Source organism: Pteropus medius, unplaced genomic scaffold, assembly GCF_902729225.1.
Source record: "Pteropus medius unplaced genomic scaffold, Ma_sr-lr_union100, whole genome shotgun sequence".
Taxonomy (NCBI): Eukaryota; Metazoa; Chordata; class Mammalia; order Chiroptera; family Pteropodidae; genus Pteropus; species Pteropus medius.
In genome coordinates, this window is record NW_024349802.1 from 20,707,357 (window position 1) to 20,730,031 (window position 22,675).

Genomic DNA, 22,675 nt, shown 5'->3' on the forward strand with positions numbered 1-22,675 from the left:
TCTCTGGTTCTAGGTCTCTCCTTCCTCCTCTGAGGTCCACTGTCCAAGGCAGGCAATTGGTGTGTTACCCATCTGACCTCCTGATGAGAGGAGGTGTCCCGGTCTCCCAGAGGGTCAGTGACTTTGCACGAGGTGCTGATGGTGTCTGCTAATGTGGTGGTCTTTGCATTGGTGATGTATCTGTTTCTCCTAGGTGGCATTTAATTTAGCGTAAAGGCAGCTCTGAGGACCACCCAGAGAGGGGCAGCCTGTTCATCCTATAGCCCTGCCAGGAGACCACCTTCTCCTCTCTTGCCAGCTATAGTCCCTTTCAGAAGCCTCTAGTTTCTTCACATAGAGCTGCTGGATCAGAAAATTAAGCCGACAGAAACAGATTAACAGGAAAAGAGCATACAGATGTATGTAAGTTTTAAGTGACCTGAAGAAACCCGAATATTTCTATGCTAGTTTGATGAAGAGTGGACAGTCCTGAAGGAGTATGATAGGGCAAGAAGTACGAGGTAAACGTAGTAAACTGGGTGAAATCTAGCAAGGCCTGTTGGTTTAGATTCATCTCCTTGTCCCTTTGACTTCAGAGATGACGATGTAGGCAGGCAGCAGCTAAACTGTAGCCAGCACTAACTACCTTGAGTTGTGAATTGTAGTGAGCACTTCCAAAAGGGGCTCCAGGGGCAGAGGCAGGCTCCGTGCACCCTGAGAGGGGTTTTATGACCTTCCTTAGAGGAGGGATAGGTGTCAGTGTGACCTTTGTCCTGCTTCTGTTTTCTCAAATTCTTTCAGCTTAAAATATTTGGTATGCCAAGGTGCTATATTTTGGGGTAGTATTTCCTGAACCCCATCATCACTGAACTGTCCCAGGCAGCTCTAGCTGTCCTCCTTGCCTTCCCCAGCAGCAGGCTCTGGACACTGTTGCTGGCAGTCCTCATAGCAACAGGGTGAATAGCAGCGCTATTGGATCCTTTGCACTGGATCTTAGGTACCTGTCCCAGGGCAAAGGATAAGTTCCTCCAACATCCTGTTATATAGAGAAATGTTTCATGCAGCAGATAGTAGATGTTCTCCACAACGTAGCTGTTGGCTGCTTGACACACTGCATTACCTTTTTGCCTTCCCCTTTGCCACTTGCCCGCCATGCTCCAGGCTATGGAACTTCTTCTGGGTTCCTCAGATCTGCCCCTGTGTCTTCTCACATTCCATTCCCTCGCCCTGGGTCATGCTTCTCCAACTCCATTGTCCCCTGGCTAAGTCATTTCAGTCATTAGGTCTCAGCTGGAAGATGGCATCCTCAGGGAAGTCCTTGCTGACCATCCTGGATGAGTCAGGTGGTACTCTGGCTAGGTATTCCACAGCACCTGTCCTTTCCTGTTAGAATGCATTTTTGTTTTGTTGTGAGCTCATTTTTCTGCTTCTCCTGCTACATTGCAGGAACTTGTCTATTGAATTGTCACAGGCCTTGCCTCTAGCACAACGGCTAGTACAGAGGAGGTGCTCAATACCTGTTTGTTGAATGAAAAAAAAATTAGCTCTTCTTTATAACAGCAGTTTTTTGGTGAATCTCTCGTATCCTGGGGGATTGGGAGGCTTAAGGAAGAGAGAACTTGGAGAGCCTCTGCTCTTCCTCCTAAGAGGCAAAGAAACCTGTGAACAGTGGGTGCAACACCCCCTTACCTAGGGCAAACCTCATTCTGCCTTCCCACAGAGCTTCCCCGCACCCAGGGTGATCACTGTCAGCAGATTTGACAAGGCCTACGGAGCTATGTGGAAAGAGAAAGAGAAAGAAAAAGAAACTAGAAGCCAAATCTATGAAGCTATAAAGTCACCAGGACTCATTTCCCCCTAAGGGCCTCCCTCCCTAGAGTCTGTGTTAATGGAGCAGTTAGTAACAGTTCCAACTGAGAACTACTGAGATAGTTAAGGGCTTGAGACCAAGTGTAAGGCCATTAACCAGCTAATAGGTGAGAAAGAATGTGTGGGCCAGCACTTGCACAGCTGTCAAACACCGCTGGGCTGTGCAACAAGGCAGAATCCCCTTTTGGATCCCTTCTTCTGCCATCCACTGGTCATGTGACCTTCACGAAGTTAGCGAAGCTCTCAGAACCTGATAGGCAAATGGATTCATTCATTCCACAAATATTTGCTGAGTACCCACTGTGTGCCAGGGCCAGGGATTTCATTCCTTCCTTTTCTGTTGGTTTTAAGGAGAAGGAATACTGACTCAAATGCTTCCAGGCAGTTGACTGAAATGGAGAGGTAGGGGAAAAACTAGGGCGTGCACGCCTGGTTTTGAAGGAACAGCAAATACTCCAGCTGGTTATTGCCCTGTGGGAATATGACCCAGCATAGCCAGAGCTTCTGTTACTTTTAGAGAATCTGAAAATCTATATTCTTATGCGAAATCTTATTATTTTAAGTGTTGGCTTAAAATTCAAAAATTTAAAAATTTCCATGCAGGTCAAACATGGGCTAGATTTGGCTAGCTGGTGACCCCTGGGAAAGGCTATGAGATAATGCGAAGGACCCAGCTCAGAGTCTCTACTCTTAGCTTAGCTTATATCGGTATTATTATGATTTATAATACATACTCAGTTCCCAGAGCTCTTGGCCCAGGAGGGAAAATTGGGTAAACAAATGTAAAGGTATAACCTATAGTTGAACATGTTAATGTGTACCACAAGATATCTGTAGAGGATGGAGAGATCATTTCCCTAAAAAACGGAGGCAGACTTTTTGAAAGATGTGGCATAGTCTGGGCTCAGAAAGACTTGTGAGACCCAGAGGTCCTCAGCCACAAGATCACACAGTGTTTTATCAACTCCTTGATTCTGATAAGGTAACGTCATCTGATATTTCTGGATGGGAAGACTCAATGTCATCATAAAGATGATAATTCTCCCTAAGTTAATTTATAAAACCTAGGTAGTCCCAATAAAAATATCTTCAGAATTTTTCTGTAGCTAAATAAGGTGATTAAAAAGTTCATTTGGAAGAAAAACAAGAAAGAATAGTGAGGAAAATCCAGAAAAAAAAAAAAAGAGGAACAAAGAACAGGGGCTAGGCTTACTAGCTATTAAAACATGCTATAAAGTCTCTATCATTGAAATAAAACAGAACAGAAAAGTCAGGAAAATATTCATGCATATGCAAATTTTATATGTGATAAAGACAACAGCTCAAATCAGAGGAAAAATAATGGACTTTTAAGTTATATGCAAAAAATTAGGGAGCTACACAGACAAAAATTGGATCCTTATCTCATGTCATACACCAAGATAAATCTCAAATGGATCAGAAATGTAAATGTAAAAAAGGAAACCATATAAGCACTAGAAGAAAACATTGTTTAATTGCTCTATAGCCTGGGAATAGGGAAATCCTTCCTAACTATGACTCGAAACCCATAAGCAATAGGAAAAAAAATATAAATTGATTACATTAAAAAAATTTTTGTGTGGCAAAAGTTATTACAAGCAAAGGGAAAAGATAAATGGTAAACTGGGAATAATATTTGTGATTTATATCACAAAGAGTTTATATATCTAATATATAAAGGAGCTTCTAAAATTAGAGAAGAAAAAGACCAATAAGCCTCTAGAAAAACAGGCTAGAGAATTGTACCAGTAGTCCACAGAGAAAGAACTGCAAGTGGCTCTTAACTTCTTGAAAGATGCTCCAATTTGTTCTTAATAAGATAAATGTAAATTAAAACTATACTGAGGTATAATTTCTCCTCTATTCAATTGAAAAAAATAAAAGTTTGACAAATTTGGTGCATCTCTGGAGAAATAGGATCACAAGTTTGCTAACAGAAATACATGTCGTCCAGTCCTTATGGAGGAGAATTTGACACTATCTAGAAAAATTACATAATATTTACCTTTGAACCATCAATCTCATTTCTAAAAATATAAGTCAAAAATACACTAGCAAAATATGAAGAAATATGTGCACAAGGCTATTCAGGAAGAACTATTTGTAGTAGAAAAGGTTTGGAAACAACACAAATATCCATCCAAGGAAGACTGAATAAACTATATAGTACATTCATACAGTGACAAGGCGACCAACCAACTTGGTTTGGGAGTGATGAAACTTTCATCACTACCAGGAAAGTGCTGGGCACAAGAAGATGAGTTAGTTACTTTTACAACTGAGAATTTTGCAACTGTAATGAAGGAATGAGCAATATCTCTTTTTACTGGTATGGAATGAACATCAGAATACATAGTTACATGAAAAAAAGTGAAGTGGAGGAAAGTATAGAGAATATACTACAATTTCTCTAAATAAGGGATGAATACAAAGCACACACACCTGCTTATGTTAACAAAAGGAAGAATAGAAAATAAACCATAAATATTATTTTTAATTGTTACATATAGAAAAATGGAAGGAGTAGGGTAAAAGGTACAGGAATACCAGCCAGACTTCTATGATTAAATCTCATTTTGTAGATTTGATTTGGAATCATACAAATATTCTATATAATTATAAAACAAAATTAAATTACAAAAAGCAACTCCTAAAAGCAAAAGAATATAACTTTGCTCCTGGCAGTGACAGAGTAACTAGGACTGGACCAGTGCTTCCACCATAAGAAAGCATATAAAGTAACTGTTTTTAGATGTTGCACAACAGGCAGTACAGGACTATGATCCATCAGAGAAATTGCCCTGGCTCTCTGCTTGGAAGTACTGCTCTAAACCATGCAGCATAGGGAGGTGGAGTTCAAGCAGAGCATAGCAGTTTTGCTGAGATGAGGGACCATATACTAGAATTCAAGGCTGCTGAGGCAGTTGAAATCGCAGGACTAGGTACCAGACAGGAGGGACTTGTACATGGAAAGAGCTATGATATCTGCATAATGGTCCCTTAAGTCTTTAGCCAAATACAAAGAATAAATGCACAAGACTAGATTCTGAAAAGCCTGGCAAAGAAAAGCTACAAAAGAACCGTGAACTAAATGCAGATTCTGAAAGTCACAGCTCTGGAAGACACATAAAGTCTGATCATCCAGAGCAGAGAGACCTGCTGAACTCTCTAGGCATTCATCTGAGATACTGGAAAAGCCACATCTTAGAGTGAAGGGCTATTACAGCTCCAGAGTAAATACTATTCTAGACATAACTTTACAAAGCTTAAAAACAAGCCTTTACATGATCAAGCTGATCCACTGCCTGCCAGAAAAAAAATTCAAATCTTAGACTCAACAACATAGTATCCGCAATATCCATCATACAAACAAAAGTTGTTAAACATGTGAAGAAACAAGAAAAGGAGACCATAACCAGGAAAAATAAATCGTCTATAGTAATCAAGAGAAACAGATCCAAAGATGACAGAGATATTGCAATTAGTAAACAGGGACTTTAAAATAGTTATTATAAATGTGTTTTAAATATTTCAAGGATAATAGGTAAACCTATGGAGGAATATCAGTAGAGAAATGGAAACTATAAAAAAAATCAAAATACCAAAAAGCATAATATTCGAAATGAAAAATTTAGTGAATAGGCTAAACAGAAGATGGGGCACTGCAGGAAAAAAGATCAATGGACTTGAAATAACAATAGAATCAATCCCAAGTGAAACACAGGGAAAAGGCTTTTAAAAAATGAAGAGTTTCAGTGACTGTGAGAATAATATCAAGCAGTCTAACATATGTGTAATTAGAATTCCAGAAATAGAGAGAGGAGAGAGTGGGAAAGAAAAAAAATATATTAAAAATAAATAATGGCCAATTTATTTTACTTAAATTTGTTGAAAAATATCAGTTTACTTCAAAGAGCTCAATGAACCTCAAGCAGAATAAAGACAGGGAACAAATAAGCATAACATGGTTAAATTGCTTAAACCAAAGATACAGACAACATCTTAAAAGTAGCCAAGGCCAAAAGATACATTATATGCTGGAGAAAAATGGAAAACTACCCATGTATTTTAAAAACAATGTAAGCCAGGAAAAAATTTTAAAAAATGTAATGATATATTGAAAGTAGTGAGAAGAGAAGGGGGAAAAAAAATCCTGTCAATCTAGAATTCTACACCAAGGAAATAACCTTCAAAAATGAAAGCAAAAATAAAGATATTTTCAGAACAAAAACTGAAAGGATTTGTCATCAGTAGATCTGCACTGCTAGAAATACTAAAGTTTTTCAAATGAAACATGAATCTAGCAGAAGAAATGAAGAAAGCTAAAATAATAAATATGTAGGGAGACATAAATGTCTTTTTCCTCGTTCTTAATTTTTAAAAACATAATGACTGGTTTAAAGCAAAAGCAATAACATTGTGGCACTTATAACATATGTGAAAGTAAAATGTATGACAATAACCAAAAGGATGGGTAAGGGGTAAATGGAAACGTACTGTTGTAAATTTCTTATATTACATGTGAATTGATACAATATTAACTTGTAAGTAGACTGTGATAGGTTAAGAGTACATATTGTTTCTGTAAATCAGCTATTAAATGTAAAACAGAGAGGTCTATCTAAAAAGCCAACAGAGGAGATAAAATAGAATACTAAAATAATTCAAAAGGATGTAAGAAAGGAGGCAAAAAGGAAAGAAAGAACATATGAACAAATATGAAGCAAATAGCAAGATGGTAGACTTAATGCTAACCACATCAATAATTACGTGACTTTAAATTTATGTAGACTAAACAGTCAAATTCAAAGGCAGAAATTTTCAGATTGGATAAAAAAGCAAAGCCCAACTGTATGCTGTCATCAAGAAATGCTCTTTAAATATAAAAGTACAGATAAGGTTGAAAGTAAATAAATGTGAAAAAGATATGCCATGCAAATAATAAGCATAAGAAGGCTGAGGCAGGCAAAGATTTCTTGGGCAGGACACAGAAAATTCTAACCATAAAATATTGATAAATTTATCTTCCTCAAAATCAAAAACTTTTGCTCATCAAAAGACCATTAAGAGAATGAAAAGGCAAGCCACGACTAGAAGAAAATATGTACAATATATATATATCTGACAAAGGAATTTTATCTAGAATATATAAAGAACTCTGAGTTCCCACAACCTCCCTCCTTGGGTTCAATAATTTGCTAGAATAGCTCACAGAACTCAGAGAAACACGTTTACCCATTTATTACAAAGGATATAGGTGAATAGTCAGATGAAGAGATACACAGGTTGAGGTCCTCGAAAGCACAGGAGCTTCTGTCCCTGTGGCTTTGGGGTACAACACCTGTGTGGCACATGGATGTGTTCACCAGCCTGGAAGCACTCAGAACCCCATAATGTGGGGATTTTTATGGAAGTTTCATCACACATATGATCAGCAATAAACTCAATTTCTAACCGTCTACCCTCTCTGGAGAATGAGGGGTGAGGCTAAAAGTACCAAGGGTCTAATCATGGCTTGGTCTTTCTGGTGACCAGCCCCCATCCAGGATCCCACCAACAGTTGCCTCATTAGAACAAAAGATAATCTGAACACCCCTATTTAGAAGGGTTTTAGGAGCGAGCTCTGTGTCAGGAACTAGAGGCAGATAGATAGATAGATAGATAGATAGATAGATAGATAGATAGATAGATAGATAGATAGATAGATAGATAGATAGATAGATTTTTTTTTTCACAGAAAGTAGCTTTCTAGGCTATGGGTAGTCTATATCTTGTGAGGGGTATGAGTTACATGGATATAGTTAAAGGTCATCAAACTGTAAAACCATGTGTAAAGACTAAGAACTGAGCATTTCACTGTGTAAATTATACTTCAATTAAAAAATAGAAATAAAAATCTTAAATGAACTTAATTACATATGTATTGGTGGCATAACCACAAATAAAGAAATATTCCAAGTGACTTTACAATACTCTAACTGCACATTCTGAGTAGTATATACCCCAAGGACAAAAATAATTGCAAGAAATTAATCGTAAACTCTCTTCAGTGATCACATTATTAGTGGTACTATTGGTATTATTATTTTCAGACTGTATCATGGGATAAAGAAAATTAGTAATTAAGTGATGTTCTAATGTCATTGTTATTGTCACTGAGAACCTGGATTTTCAATTTAGGAAAAAGGTGATATGGGTGGAAGATTTAAAAATGACTAAATAAAAAACTCCTAAAGTACTTAATTTAAGTAGGAAGGATTACTATTGAACATATCACATACTTTATCTTTAAAAAAAATTTCAAGCTCTGTTTTGAAAGGGCCTAAAAATAATAACCAACTGGTGCCAATGAACTCCCTTAATAACCTGTTATAATCATGAAGTATCATTTTCCATCAATAAGAACTAGGGATTCTTAGAGAATTGGCTGATTCAGATCAGGCATAATTTTTTTAAAAATGTACAAGATGAGCCTAGAACATCTTACTCTTGGTAACAAGAAGACTTTGAACAATTGCTAAGGTCATATCAAAAGGACTCAGTAATGAACCTGAAGAAGAGGTTCCCACTGGCCAAATATGGGATAAATTTAAGCATCAGTAAGGACAATAACTACAATGAACTGGAACACATTCAATATGTTTAAATCCATGAATTCATCATGATGTTAAAACAAAATAAGACTAACTAAATACCATGGAGAATGCAAGATAATCAACTTTTGAAAATTGAAAATTGATGAAGAAATGGAAAGAATCAAGTCTTTATCCTGCATTCTCTATTCAAAATATATTACTAGAAAGCTAATAGCATTAAATGAGGGGATATTTCTCTTTCTAGAAACATTCCAGTTAATAAACGAAGAAGAATATTACCACTTTGCAATTCCTTGTGAATTAATTACTCTGGCAATGGGCGGCAATAGCTGTTAACATCCAAAGCAAGTCAGTCAGACATTATGAACCTCCTAGTGGAAGAACACAGCACCACCTATGAAACAGTCTTGCTGAAAGAAAAAAAGAAACTGAATCTGATGAAGCCTTAGATCTAACGACAGAGGGCACAGGAACATCTTAGGCAACACCATGGGGATGCAATCTGTGGTATTGATCTACGGGATACTCTACAGGACAACTCGATTTCTTCAACAAATTGAAAGGAGAGAGAGAGAGAGAGAGAGGAGAGAGAGAGAGAGAGAGAGAGAGAGAAGTGCTATATAGATTAAAGAGACTTAAGTCCCATATCAACCAAACCAAATATGTGGACCTTCTTTGGATCCTAATCCCAATTGAGAAAGAGAAGACTTTATGAGAATTGGAAATATGACCACCAAAAATTTAATAATATTAAGGAAATATAATTTTTAGATGTGGTAATGTAGTTTGTAAGAGTTCTTATTTTTAGAAATACATACTGAAATTTTTACAGCTGAAATAATTGTAGGGGTTCAAGAGATTTGGGGACACATCAAGGAAAAAAATGTATGACCATGAGAAACATTAACATAAAACAAGCTTTGTTGGGTGACACTGAGACAGTTGCCTGACATGAGGAGTCCATCCAAAGCTTAGGGCAGGAAAGGGGCAAGGGAACACCCAGGGGAGAAGGGGAACAGAGGGGGCCCTTAGGTATCTAGATGATGTCCATCACTCATCAACATAGTGGGAAGTCTTTGGGTTGGAGAACTCAGAAGGGCAGCTTGGAGACTCATAACCACAAGGCTCCATCTTATCAAAGGTCAGCAGTTCCGGGTGAGGTTTCTGGGGTTTGCAAAGCAGACAGGCTCTAAGTGGCTAAAAATCTGCTTGTTTGGGATATTTTGAAAACAAATGGATGTGTAAAATTTGAGTTTGGCTCCCTTGGGCTTTTAAGCTAATGGATCTAGCCTGCTGTGAAAAGGGGACGATATAAACAAACTAGGGGCCAATACACAGAGGCCATCTTTGGCTCATTTATAACAATATATGACTTCTGAGATTTCTCAAAGCAATCTGGGAGGGGGGAAGTGGATAAGGAAATGAGATTGGCTATGAGTTACTAATTGTTGAGGCTGGGCGGTGGATATATGCAGGTTCATTAATACTCATACCGTTGAATAGGTTTGAAATTTTCTCTATGAAAGAATAAACATTCCCTGGTTTTTGTGACCCTGGGAAGATGTTCCTCTCTCATCACAAGCTAGATCTGAAAACCCTTCCCAAGAGGCTTGGCTTTCCTTGGGGGCTTGAAAGACTTGCTTTTCTGGGGACAGCTTCTAAATTTCAGTATCTGGAAGAGCATCTTGAACACCTCGTCCCTTGGCAGAAACTCAGCAGGAGACAAGGAAAGAACAAAAATGGTAGCAAAAAGCAGAGGACCAAGCAGGATGTGGGATGGGATTTAGGTAGCCAGGAGAGTGGAGGGAAAGAGGCACAGTAAGGTGAAAGATCTCATCTCACCTCACTCCCACCACCACCAAGGCCAACTTTTCTCTTATTATTGTGCTCTAGGGTAAGCCCAAGCAAGGGCACCATAGGAAACCACTCCTTCAGAGTCATCTGGGAAGAGAAGTGGGTGGGAGTAATGAAATGAGATTGGCCGTGAGTTGCTGGATTGTTGAGACTGGGAGGCGGGTACATGAGGGTTCCTTAATACTCTTTATACTTTTGTGTAGGTTCAGTGCTAGTAATTCACTTGCTGTGTGACCTTGGGCAGATCCCATCCCCTCTCTGGGCCACCACTTCCTCATCAGTGATCTGACCTCCTCATTTACAGAAGAAAGAGAAATGGCTATTCAGGGGTGCAGGGTAAAGGAGTTTGCCTAAGGTTACATGTGTTATCAGGAATTTTTCATTAAGAGATCACTGAGCAGTAGTAAACTTTGGGAAAGAGGAGAGGAAAAGCACCAGCAAAGAAAGTGGGGATGGTAGGGGCGGCACAAAACGAAATGTAGAACTTGCGGGGTGTATTCCCAGCTGGATAAAGGAGGGAGAGATGGAGTCATGGGCATAATTTAGAGAAATACTTCAGTGCAACACTGTGATGGAAATCCCCCCACCACTCCCTGGCTCCCCAAGCCTGACTCTTGAATCATCAGTGAGTAATGATGCTGAGCCCGGCAGGCAGACACAGATTTGGATTTGAGCTTCAGTCCTTTGATTTGTTTTGTTAACATACTAACAGTATCCCTGCAGGTCCTTTACTTCAAAGGCCTGAGGGCTTGGGATCTGAGGGCCTGCAGCTCCTGCATGAAGAGAAGGAAAACAACAGGAAAGGGGGTTTTGCCACAGGCACCAAGATGAACGGTTTCCGCTTCACAGTTAAGGCTTCAGGCTGTGGATTCCAATCCTACCTTCACCACTTCATAGTCTGTTACCTTTGGCGAGTTTCTTAAACTCCCAGAGCCTCCTCATCTATAAAACAAGATTACTTATAGTTCCTAGCTTAGAGTGTCCTGGTGAAGATTAAAAGAGCAAATATATTCAAGGCACTTTGTTTTCTGTGATAAAAAGGTAAACAAGCCATAGTCTCTGCTTGCAGGGAAGTCATAATCTAGTAGGAAAGATTAAGCTAGGGATACACATAGCAATATTGGAAGGCATAAATTGCTAATGTCTTGATGGTGGAAAAAATAAAATATCACATGAGTACAGAAGAGAGAAAAGATCATTCCTGTGGCCAAAGACAGGACAGGCTCCAGGGGGTGGTGACATTTTAGCTGGACTGAGGATGAGTAAAGTTTGGGAAGCAGAGGCCAGATGGTAGAAGCAAGAGTGAATAGGAGCCCGAGGAGGCTTCTTGGCAGAGGGAGGTGTGTATGGACAGGGTCAAGAACATGGCTTGGCTGAAGAGTAACCTCCATGACGAGACGTGAGGGAGCTAAAGCTGAGAAAGGGCTGGAGCTGGCTTCTGGATTGGGCTCTTTTGGATGCAAGGAGCGGAGAAACACTCAAGCTCACTTTGAAAAGCAGAGTTCTTTTAAGGGAGCAATGCAGGAAAACCCAGCAGAAAGAGGGAATAGGGATTTTAAGAATGTTGAGTTTTGTGGAGGTTGGGTGATTGGCTCCTTTATTTAACAAAGGGTTACTTAGTACCACTGGGTACCTAGCAGTGGTCTAGATCCTGGGAACAAGGTTTCTGCCTTTGTGGACAAATAATAAACATAGAAACAAATCAATAAGATAATTTCACATAGTGGAAGTGTCGTAAAGGAAATAAAAAGCAGAGTAACGGGATCGTGGCTGGCAGGGGCAAGGGGATCTGCATTGACCAGGGGCAGGACGGGCTTAAGTGGGGAAGGAGCTTTCCGAGCTAAGACCTGAGTGGTGAAAAAACTTGTTAGCAAAGATCAAGGGGAGAGTTGCTAGCAGGGGAACTGTGAGTGCAGAGGTTGAGGATGGAAAGAAAGGAGAGGAAGCCAAAGGAAGCCAGGTGGGCAGGGCCAGGTCACGAAATTGTTATCCTCGTTAGACTATGGCAAGGGGTTTGGAATTTATTCTCAGAACGATGGGAAGAGATTTAAACATCAGCAGAGGAGTGACATGATCTGATGGGCAGCTCCAGCTGCTGTGTGGGAATGAATTGTCAAGGGAAAGCCTGGAAGCAGGAAGGCCAGTTAGGAAGCTTTCCCAGTGTCCGTACAGGGGATGGTGTGTTCTGGATCCAGAGAAGCTCTGGGAGCTTGACAGGGGGGGAGTTTGTGCATTTTCCCAACTGGGGACCCGATAATTTATGGTGCATCCATGAAATATGCCGCAACCACAGCTATGGTGCAGATCTGAATACATTGCCAGAGAGACACCCAGGACATGAGAGACAAAAAGTGTATTGTACAACTGCATAGGCATTTTATGAGCCCAACCATGTAAAATTAAATTCTCAATTCTATATCAGTTTATCTGCATATGAAAAGACATCTGGGAAGATATTAAGTTCTTATCGATGATTTTTCTGAGAAGCAAAACTTTCGCTTTTTTACTTTGTTCTTTGAACTTTTCTGAGTTAATTTCTTTTTTCAGTGAGTATCATCTATACAAGTCTCTTAACTTGGGGAAAAAAAGGAGAAGGAAGAAGGAAGGAAGGGGAGAAGGAAAGGAGGGAGAGAGGGTGGGAGGAAAGGTTGAAGAAAGAAGGAAAAGAGGAAGAAAACAAAAGACCAACCCCTCTGTGCCCCTAATCCCGCCTCACACATGTTCTCCAGCAAGGGGCTATGAAAGGCAGTGGGACCAACTCCAGATGTGTATCTTCCAAAGACATCACCAGAGCCCTGGAGAGTTTCTTTCCAAGAGGATGATTAATGAAGGATGATTAATTCTGCTACCACGTGGCTCAGGTGCCCAGAGCAAAGATCCCTCACTCCTTGAGAAGCCAGCTTTGAATTTAAGAGGCAGGAAGCAGAGATGGTGCCTTTGAAGGCCCCCTCCCCCATATGCACACTCTCTGAAACTGCCAAGCTGCCTTTAACCACCTGTAGAGCGTTGCCAAGGCATCCACGGGCAGGAAGGAAGTGTCCGAGGGGAAACAAACCAGAGTGTGGAGAGGGTAGGACAGCTGCAGTCTTGAGACCCTAAGCTCAGCTGGGTGAGCTCAGGAAGATTTCTTGATAATCTCAGAAGGAGAGCTCACCAGACAATGAGATGGTCAGGACAGAAAGAAAACGGGAGACGGTAGAGAAGGCATGCTCGTTGTGGAGCTTACTGAGCGACTCCTAAGTGCCAGTTATTGTCACTTGGCATGTATGGTTACAAGCTCCTGGCTCTCCAGTTGTGTTCTGTTTCAACAATGTTGTTTAAAAACTGAATTAGTTGCTAAGGCCTAAAAATTGAGAGTTTTTACATAAAGATCTGAATTTCTGGTTTTTTTCTTAGAAAATTGGGAGAATACCATTCCCTGGTCCTGCCTTCCCCAAGCGCAACAATCAGGTGGAGCTGAGTGGCAGCTTCCACTTCCAGACCGTGCTGTCCTGCTGACCACCATGCAACGGTCACTCATGTCTGTTGCTCCCCAGGGCCATGCAGGCATATGCCTTTCCTACCCCTGATGTTTAATAGCTTCTTTACTCCTTAGACAAACCTATGATGTAGAACTATTTCCCCATTTTATGGAATAGGAAACAGAGGCTCAGAGAGGGTAGATGACATACCCAAGATCACACAGCTTTTAGTGGCAGAGTCAGGATTTGAACCTCTGACTTCAGAGCCTATGCCCTTGGCAGTGGGGCATAGAACCTGGATCAGTGAGTCATCTCCCCCACTAAGGTTCCTTTTTAGAGAAAGAACTGGTCCTCCAGTCTAAGACAGCACTGAGCCCTGGGTGGGGTGGCCAGCTGGCCCCTGTTGAGTACAAAGGGGTATAGACACAGCAGTAGGGGGCTGGGAAGCTTCTCACCTATGATGGGGAGAAGGTGAAGGAGCATAAAGGTTTTAAATCTATGCTGAGCCTCCTGTTGCCTGAGGTTAGGCCCCATGAAGGGGGGGTGGAGCATAACCTGAGTGGGTGGGGCACTGTGCCTCCATCCTCATTTCCATATTGGGACCACAGCAGCTTGCCTTTTTCTCTTTTCTATGTCAGGCTTCCATTTAAAACCTCCTTTGGGCAAAAGGAGATTTTGCTGCTCCAAACTAATTTGAAAAAATTTGACATTTTGAGTTTGTGTCAAAAAACCATAGATATATATTTTCTATGTGGCTAAGAAGCTATCACCAGGGACGGTCAAATGAGCCCTGCAGGCCATGGCTAGCTTCTTATCTTCAGCTTTCAGGAGGGGCCTCCTGCTAGATCGGCCTCCCACCCACTGCTCCTGAAAGGGAGCCGGCTCACAGGACTCCCAGCAGGGCCTAGAATTTGTTTGCGTGGATTTGCATAAAAAGCTTCACTCAGTGAGATTCACTAAGATTCACTGAATGCAGGTGAGATTCAGAGTCCCCCAAGGCAATGATTTTCTCTTTGAATTCCATTTTCTCTTGAGAAGCAAACACTTCAGTTCTCTGGTTTTCTCCCTCCAGTAGACCTACATTCCCTTCCTTTCTGTTATTCCTAGATGTCACGCACACAGAGACAGATACACGTGCATTCATATGCCTACACACATGCATGCACTCACACATAAATGCGCATGCACACACACCCAATAAGCTTTAAGTCAACGAATAAGTGACTGTTGTTTCTGTCACAGATGGATCCTGGAATTTAACTCTGGCCTACTGTAAAGTCTGGCTGGGGTGCAAAGGAAAAGCTCCTATTCATGCTTGCCTGAGAAGCACCTGTCATTGGTTTGGGCATGGTGGTGTGGCCTCCAAAGAGACATTACTGAGATCCTGCCCTTTGGACTGAGGCTCGGGTCTGTCTTGAAAGCTGGGGAGAATCCGAAGGCCAGCCAGTTTGGGAAACCCCGAGGAAAACCCTCCCTCTCTGTTCCTAGGTTGCATCTCAATTCTTGGCAAAGACCTTCAGACATATCATCATCCTGGGTCCTGGGATGGGACGAATGGGCTTCCCACCTCACCAACATCCCCCCCATTTCCTGGCTGGACCAGGCATCCTCAGGGACCTGCATGGGACTTCCTGCTGGGTAAGGCTCCAAATCCACTTCTGTCTTCCGGGCTGGGTCCCCCACACTCCTCTTCTCCTTCCATATCATCCCACCCCACCCAGCCAGCCCAGTTTGTTCATCTCTTCCTAGATCCCTCACCAGCTCTCTCCTAGGTGTCTACACACCCCTACCTTCCTGTCTTTACACAGCTCGTGGCCATGTTCACTCCCCTCCAGACCCCTTCCCCAGTAATATTAACCATGATAATAACCAGCATTTATTAAGCACCTGTTATGTCCCAGGTACTCTTATTCATTTCATTTAATTCTCAGAAAAAAACCCTGTGAAGCAGATATTATTACCACTTTATAGATGAGAAAAGTGAAGATTGATGAGGTGAACCAGCCTACTCAGGGTCAAACAATATGTAAATGGAAAGCGAGACTTCACATCCGTGTCAGTCTTGTATATTTCATGCCCCTTATCCCTAGCATTATATTATATGTTTATTGATTTGGATATCATCCATCTAGAATGTGGGCTCCCTGAGGGCAGGAACTGACTTACTTACCACTTCCTATATCACCACTTCTTATATACCTGGCATATAATTGATGCTTAATAAATATTTGTTCAGTGAATAAGTGAATTGATGGCAAAGTCCACACTTTAAAACATTGTTAATTTTCAAAGCAACAAGGCACACGGTTAAAAACATCAGAAGTATGACAAAGTACAATGAAATTTGAATCTCCTTCTTAGACATTTAGTTCCATTCCTCTAAGGTTACAAGGCTCTTACATATTCTTTCGGAGACCGTTGAATATTCTATGCATGTGTGGGCTTGTACAAGCATGTGTATAATATGTGCGTGTGGTATCACACCATAGAAATCATTCTGCAACTTGATTTTTTTCACTTAATATGTCTTGGAAATGCTCAAACCAGTACATATCTACACACACAAATCTCTATACTTCTGACCAGCATGCTAAGCTTCATACCCATCATGTTTCCAGAGAAGTCCCTGGAGATTTTTTAAGGCTGGAGTAGTAGGTGTGACCTGGCATCATGAGTGACCTAGAATCTTGGAGTGGGGAGGGACCTCTGAGGTGGTCTGGCTTAACCCCCTCATGTTACAAATGGGGAAACTGAGGCCCAGGGAATGATGATATTGGGAATAGACATTCCCAGAGTCACATAGGAAGCTAAGTGCAGATCAGGGGCAAGAACCAGGCCTCTGGAATCCTTGGCCAGGCTCCTGTTCCCCCAGTCTCTTCTCCACTTGGCAAGCACAGAAGAAATCATAGCCAGTTCCCAGCAGAGAGAATGCCTGGTCTGGCTTTGTCAACAGCAGTGCCTCTCAGGCAAGATGGGGTGAGAGTGATTATGTAGGTCGCCTGGTAATCAGAAAAGAGAGCTCAAGCCCTTTAAATGCTGGCTGTTTCATTTGGTCTCAGAAGACTGGATTAGCATTGATTGTCTGCACTGAGCTAGTAGATAAAAGACCCACACCAAAAGGGAATATCAGTCTGGAAGGATGAGCCAAGACGCCTCACTCTTCATGCAGCCTCTGCTTTAGCATCTGGGACTTCTGAGCCCATCAGCATCTTCCAAGAGTCTGTGCCTTTTCCTCTAGTTGGCAAAAGTATAGGTAGGTTGGGAGAACAAATCAAGAAGGAAAGCTGGGAAAGCAAAAATTCAGGGAAAGGAGTCTATTGCGATGAATGCTCTTACCTGCAGGTGCCTTCTCCCAATATCTTCCATCCCATCCTTCACCTTACCCTCCCTGAGACACACACACACACACACACACACACACACACACACACGGTACATGCACACACACATGCACACACACATACACACACACATACGTTCAGCAAGCCCCATGAGGGCAGGAATCTAGCACATCTTTGCTGTGATTCTCAGTGCCTAGTGCAGTACCTGACCTGTTAGGTGCTTAATAATTATTTGTTGGAGCAGTCAATACATGCACACGCATGTGTGGTTCCTCCTCACGAAACACACCCATGCAGTCCCACCCTCTGGGTTATTTAAACTGATTCTACTCCCTCACCTGTCCTTTTCCTTCCTTATGGCTGCAGGTCCAGCCTCCAGCCTTCCCGCTACTCCAGCTACAACAGCCTCTCCTTGCCCTGAAGTTCTTGTAGATTCAAGAACTAAAGCAATCCTATCTTCTGAACCCCAAACCCAGACATGGTCTGATGGGTATGTATGATTTACAGGAATGAGACAGAGGATTTAAATGTTGAACTATCACAGAAAATCCAAACAAAACTATTATTGATGTCATATAAACAATAGTTAATTCTATGTTGTTTTTTATAGAGAGGTAGAGTCAGGTAGTGGAGGGAACCTTGGGCAGGCCATCACACAGCCTTGCGTTCAGATCTGTCCTCTGCCGCTTGCTAGCTTTGCAACCTTAGACAAGTTGCTTAGCCTCTCGGTGTCCAGTTCTTATCTATAAAATAGGAGTGATAAGACCCTCCTCACAGTATTGCACATATGAAGAGAGAGAGCACTAAAATGTCACCCCACAAGAATGATGATTTTTGTCAGTTTTGTTCATAGATATATCCTAGAACAGTGCCTGGCACATAGTAGGCACTCAATAAATAGTTGCTGAATAGTAATAAATGTAATTATGATTTATTAATCACTCACTGTGTATCAGGCTGGATGCTAAGCATTTAATGCATATTATCTTATTTAATTCTCACCATAGTCCTGGAGGTGGCCCCATTTTTTTTTTTAGATGAAAAAACAGGCTAAGCCCCAAGCTTCGTAGCAAGTTTTCAATGGCACACTGTCACGTTTCTCTTTCCCCTTTAATTAGCTTTGTCTGGCTCATTCAGCCCTCAGCTCTTTAGCAACCACAGCCTCAGCCTTGTCCTTCCAGGGTCCCTGCCTTGGGCCCTCTGCTGAGGTTGCAGGGTACAGCCAGTACTTATATCCAAAGAAGTTTGAAGGGGCCAGACATGGATGCTCATTTCCATGCTCCATCTTCCCCACTGGCTACGAAAAGCTGCCAGTGTTCCAGCCCTCACCCTGTAGTCTCCTCCTCTGTCCATCACTCTAGCTGTTTGCTGACCTCCAAGACATGGGCATTTTCTCCCTACACTAAACCTTTGCCTGGATCCTTCCTGTCTTCTTCACTTGTAAATAATTAGATAGCTCAGGTTAAGGGTGGCATCTTCCAGGTATCCTCCTCTGACCCTACCTGCACTATGACAGGGTCCCTCCTTCTGTTCCTGTGGCTCTGTATACCACCCCCCCACCACACCCCATCATTCTGTTTATTATTGCCTACTGTCTTCCCCTACTCCCCCTTACTGAGTCTAAGTTCCTATTTGAGACCAAGTAACTTTCCATCTGGCCTGCTGCTGTATCCCCCATGCCTCTCTCAGTGTCTGGCTCAGAGTAAGGCTCACTGATACTTTGTGAGTGAATGGTCTGTTCTATTAGCTGACGTTACCCTCTGCCAGGACCCACAGTTCTGCTTTCCCTTTCCCGTCCAGTCTGCAATCCTGCAACCCTCCTAGCAATCCTTTCCTGCTGCTGAGCCAAACTCCTGGATTTGGCCCTTCCTCGCCAGGCCAGGCCAGTTTCCACCAACCCTGAGAAAATTCTTCCTTACAGAGAGTTTTTTCCAGGCTGTTGTGGAAAAACATGTCAGATGCTCAATAATTATTCGTTTAGGCCAGGGACAGGAACGAAACCCAGGATTCCCAACTGAACGTGCAAAATCGTTTCTCTGTGTTTAGCCCCCAGCACATCCAAAACCAGACAATGAGACTTGTTTGGATGGGATTTTACAACCACAAAAATCAAGACTACTTGAATGTAGGATTCCGTACCTCATTAATGCGTGTCCTGCCCTGTCGCACACTGGAAGGTAAGATGAGAAGCACGGCGGGACTTAGACTTCCCTGCGCTGGCCGCAGCCCTGCCACTAATGGGCAAGCCATTTCCCCACTGTTCTTAGAGAACAGTGAGCTTCTCTGTAGCATTAGAGGAAGAATGGTGGGAAATAAGGCTGTAAAGAAAGGGTGAAGCGCAATCAAGGAGGGAGAGCTTGGAATGTCCCGGTGAGCAGCACTTTGTTTGGAAAGCTAGAGGAGCCTCTGAGGGCCTTTGAGCAGGAGGTGGCCTACTCAGCCATAGCTGAGCCCCTAGGGAACACGTGGCTAATAAATCTGGATAGAGAAATGATCATTCCATGTGAGTTAGTAACTTTACCCCCCTGCTGCAGAGGTTACTGTCCCAGTATCTCTGCCTCGCTAGTAACAGCCATCTCCCCTAACTCTCATTTCACAAGTTCAGGTTTCCTGAGGGAGAGATTTGAGCAAAGCAGAAAGCTTCCCCAGGTAAGCCATTAGCAGGGTGGCTGGAATCTCAACGGAAAGCTTTGATGAATAAATCTGCCCTGAGAGGCCAGTCCTTGCCAAAGCCTGTGCTGTGGAGCCTGGCCTTCCAGGAGAGGACAGGTAAGTGGAGACAGAGAAAGGCCTTGGCAGGACTTTTTCTTTACTCACCCCTGAATGCGGGGGCGAAAATCATGGTACCTGCAGATGAGCTCAGTCCAAGCCAGAATGTTGTGTCACGTTTGATGCTTCTGTGACTGCCATAGGGGAAAGACTCGGCGTGCATAAAACAGTCCTGCCACTAGTGGGCTGCATGTCCGTGGGAAAAACTTCGTCTTTCTGGGCGTCCATTTCCCAAACCTTTGAAGGAGATATCTGGACCACTTCAAATACAAAATAACAAATAAAAAATGGGTTCCATCTCCCCTTTTCAACTCTGATCAGTTGTTAGTGATTGCCAGATATATTGTGTTAAGAATGATTCTGAGACTACATTTAGAAAGAGTACAGCATTCTCTCAGGTTCTCCAGAAGAAGGAGTAGCCTCATGTATTAGTTTCCTATTGCTGCTGTAACAAATTACCTAAAGTTTTGGGATTCAAACAACACAATTTATTCTTATAGTTGTAGAGGTCAGAAATCTGGAATCAGTTTCACTAGGGATTAGGACACGGACATATTTGGGGGGCCTATTACTCAGCCTGCCATACCTCACATACGGCACTAATTTGCAATCCCTATAATCAGCCTAGAATTAGAACTGGAATGGAATAACGGAATAGTTCTGAGTTAGTCCGTGAGGCCTGGCGTATGGGAGCTATAACAGAGGAAAAGATTGCATGTGGCATTTTCTGTTTCAAGAACCATGCCAGCCTCATTGAAATTCCACATCCCACTGCCTTCTCCTGACACTGTATCATTTACAATGTTCCCGAGGCTAGTACAGTGACTCATTATTATTAGTTAATGAAGCATCTAAGGCCTAAACCCAGAGTCAGCAGCTGGGATAAAGAGTGAGGACAGAGCTTGACTGAATGGAGGTCTGTAGCTGGAATGTAGACCAGAGAAGACAGAGGCCATGCTGTCTTCATGCTTTCATTTCACCAACATCGACTGAGCACTTAGTGTGTTCCAAAAACTGTGGAAACAACGGGAATAAGAGCCATGTGAGTGGTCCTGACCCAAGAATTCACAGTCATGTGGAAGAGACAGACATGCATGAGTATACGAAGACGCCCATGAAAAATGCTCGAAAGAGATGGTGTTGGGGAGTATTGATGACAGTCTCTGCCTCAGAGAATCAGGGGAAGCTTCCTAGAGGAGGGAGCTGTTGACCTGGGTCTTAAAGGATGACTAGACATTCTGAGGTTGGAAAAGGGAAGGGAGGGGGGCTTTGGCAGAAGAAACCGGTGCTAAAGGAAACAGTGAAAAGGCATGGTTTTTCACGGTGCCCTGAGTAAAATGCAGAGATATTCTGGCAGGAGAAAAAGAGAATCTGGAAAGGGTGCCTTTAGATAGCAGTGATGGCAAGGAGGTGACATCTGGCTGGTAAGGGGAACATGAGCAGACGCTGTGGGGTAGTCTGGCTTTGGGAACAAAGAGCCAAACCAAACCTCTCTGAATAAATCCAGGGGGCTACAAAGCGAGGCCAAATGCTGAAGTGGTGAATACACACTTGGGTTCAAATCTCAGCTCTACCACTTACTAGCTGTGTGATTCTGGTAAGTTCCTTAACCCTTCTGGGCCCGTCTCCTCATCTCTAAAATGAGAAAAATCATAACCAACTGTGGGGATGGTTGTACAGTGAGGGCCTCGTCCGCCTTGTTTTCTGCAGGATACCCACCATCTGGCACATGTTCGTAAACTGAATGAATAATGTCTGGAAAAAAATGCTCGGCAGGGTGTCTGATGAATAATAAATGTTTAGTACGTTAATTAATTAATTAATTAATTAATTTTGGGGGAAAAATTCAACGATCATCTGGCCCAGCTCCCATGTCCCACTAGGTGTCTCTAATATTCCTGATGAGCAGTCACCGCCTACGGTGTCATGGCAGGCCGGAACCAGGGCAAAGAGCCCTGAATATGGAATGAGGGAGAAGGTGGACTTTGGTTCCAGTCCTGACTGTCACTTGCGAACTGTGATTCTGGGGACACCCATGTCCTGGTCCAGGCGCTGTGGCTTCCTTAGGCCACATTTCAACTCACTTCTGCCCCATTCTCAGGGAAGGTCACTAGGCCGTTTGGGCTTCTTGATGAGCTCCATACCCTTTCCCTTCCTTCTCAACTGGCAACGCAACGGAACCTCTAGAACTTTTCTCTGGGCCTTGCACCACAGAAAGAGCATGGTCTCTGGAGCTTTGTCACCACTCACAGGCTGTGTGACCTGGACAAGTTTAACCTCTCTGACCTCAGTTTATTTATCTGGGCATAATAGCTAGTTCCAGAATTCTTTAGCTGTGTTACTTTAGGAATTTAGAATCTCTGTCCTGCAGTTTCCTCGTGGGTACTATGTAGATAATAGCACCACCTCCCAGGGTTACTGTGAGCACTGGTTCCTAGAGCTGCCGTAACCAGACTCCCACCTGAAAACTGCACCCCACCTCCGGCTCTCTAATGAGTCCTGTCTTGGGCTGTCTAGCTGCTGATCCCACCTGCACTGAGTCTCCTGACTCCGGCTGTCAGCGTTTGGGACCCAGGGCAGATTTTCTACCCAGTCTAGTGATAGAACCCTGTCTCCTTCTCTCTACAGGAAGCCTCTAAAGGCTGAGCCTTCCCACTTCCTCATCAATTATGGGTGGGGATGGTGGCCTTGGTCCAATAACACATGCCTCATGCCCCCGACCACTGGGCCCAGAGGGATAAATATTTTGAAAGAAAAGACTTTGAAGCGAAACCTCTTAAATCTC

At 42.6% G+C, this 22,675-nt stretch overlaps 1 protein-coding gene across 1 annotated transcript in view; it reads left to right on the top strand.

Moving 5' to 3' along the window:
• MFAP3 (microfibril associated protein 3) overlaps window positions 1-22,675 on the top strand; it is a 100,605-nt gene that overhangs the window by 60,913 nt on the left and 17,017 nt on the right. Inside the window, exons 4-5 of the mRNA XM_039836669.1 lie at window positions 15,269-15,418; window positions 19,168-19,298. Of these exons, the coding sequence (XP_039692603.1) occupies window positions 15,269-15,418; window positions 19,168-19,298 (281 nt within the window). The remainder of the gene's footprint in view (window positions 1-15,268; window positions 15,419-19,167; window positions 19,299-22,675) is intronic.